A 519-nucleotide genomic window follows, 5' to 3' on the forward strand; every position below is an offset into this window, starting at 1 on the left:
CTTCTGCCCGGCGTCGCTCCCTTCCTTGTGGGCTCTGGGGGGACATGAGCCCCCCGTTAGGTGACGGTTCTCAGAGCCAGCTGGGCGGGGGCTGTCCCCGAGATTTGTACCCAGCTGCCCTTTTCCCCGAAACGCCCTGTGCTGCCCCATCGCCCCAGCAGAAGCCCGTCCCTCCTGGGTGAGGTGACCCCGGTGCTCCTGTCCGCCCCCGCCAGCCACCCCCCGGGTGCCCTGGAACTCACTGGCGTTCCTGGGGAGCCCGTCACCGATGCTGACTGTAAGGGTTTTGCCTGCAGCTTTGAGGGCGGCCACATCGCCCTGTCCTCTGACGAAGGTGACGTTGCGGGTGCCACCACCACCCCAGCCCTCCTTCTTCACCCGAAACTGTAGTCTAGAGGTGAGAGAGGCCATGAGGCCACGGTGACAGGACCTTGTCCTGCTTTGTCACCTCTCCCGGCCTCCATCCTTACGTGTCCTTGAAGGAGAGGCGCAGCTTGTTGCGGGTGAGCTCCTCGTAGC

At 64.9% G+C, this 519-nt stretch overlaps 1 protein-coding gene across 1 annotated transcript in view; it reads right to left on the minus strand.

Moving 5' to 3' along the window:
* The window catches only part of LOC104494941 (unconventional myosin-If-like), a gene marked incomplete at both ends in the record, with an annotated part of 7,301 nt that overhangs the window by 470 nt on the left and 6,312 nt on the right, over positions 1–519 (minus strand). The window contains 3 exons of the mRNA XM_010137849.1: positions 8–34; positions 243–391; positions 471–519. The exon at positions 471–519 is cut by the window's right edge and continues 1 nt beyond it. Coding sequence (XP_010136151.1) covers positions 8–34; positions 243–391; positions 471–519 — 225 coding nt within the window. The remainder of the gene's footprint in view (positions 1–7; positions 35–242; positions 392–470) is intronic.

Source organism: Buceros rhinoceros, unplaced genomic scaffold (assembly GCF_000710305.1).
Source record: "Buceros rhinoceros silvestris isolate BGI_N320 unplaced genomic scaffold, ASM71030v1 scaffold20740, whole genome shotgun sequence".
NCBI classification, from domain to species: domain Eukaryota; kingdom Metazoa; phylum Chordata; class Aves; order Bucerotiformes; family Bucerotidae; genus Buceros; species Buceros rhinoceros.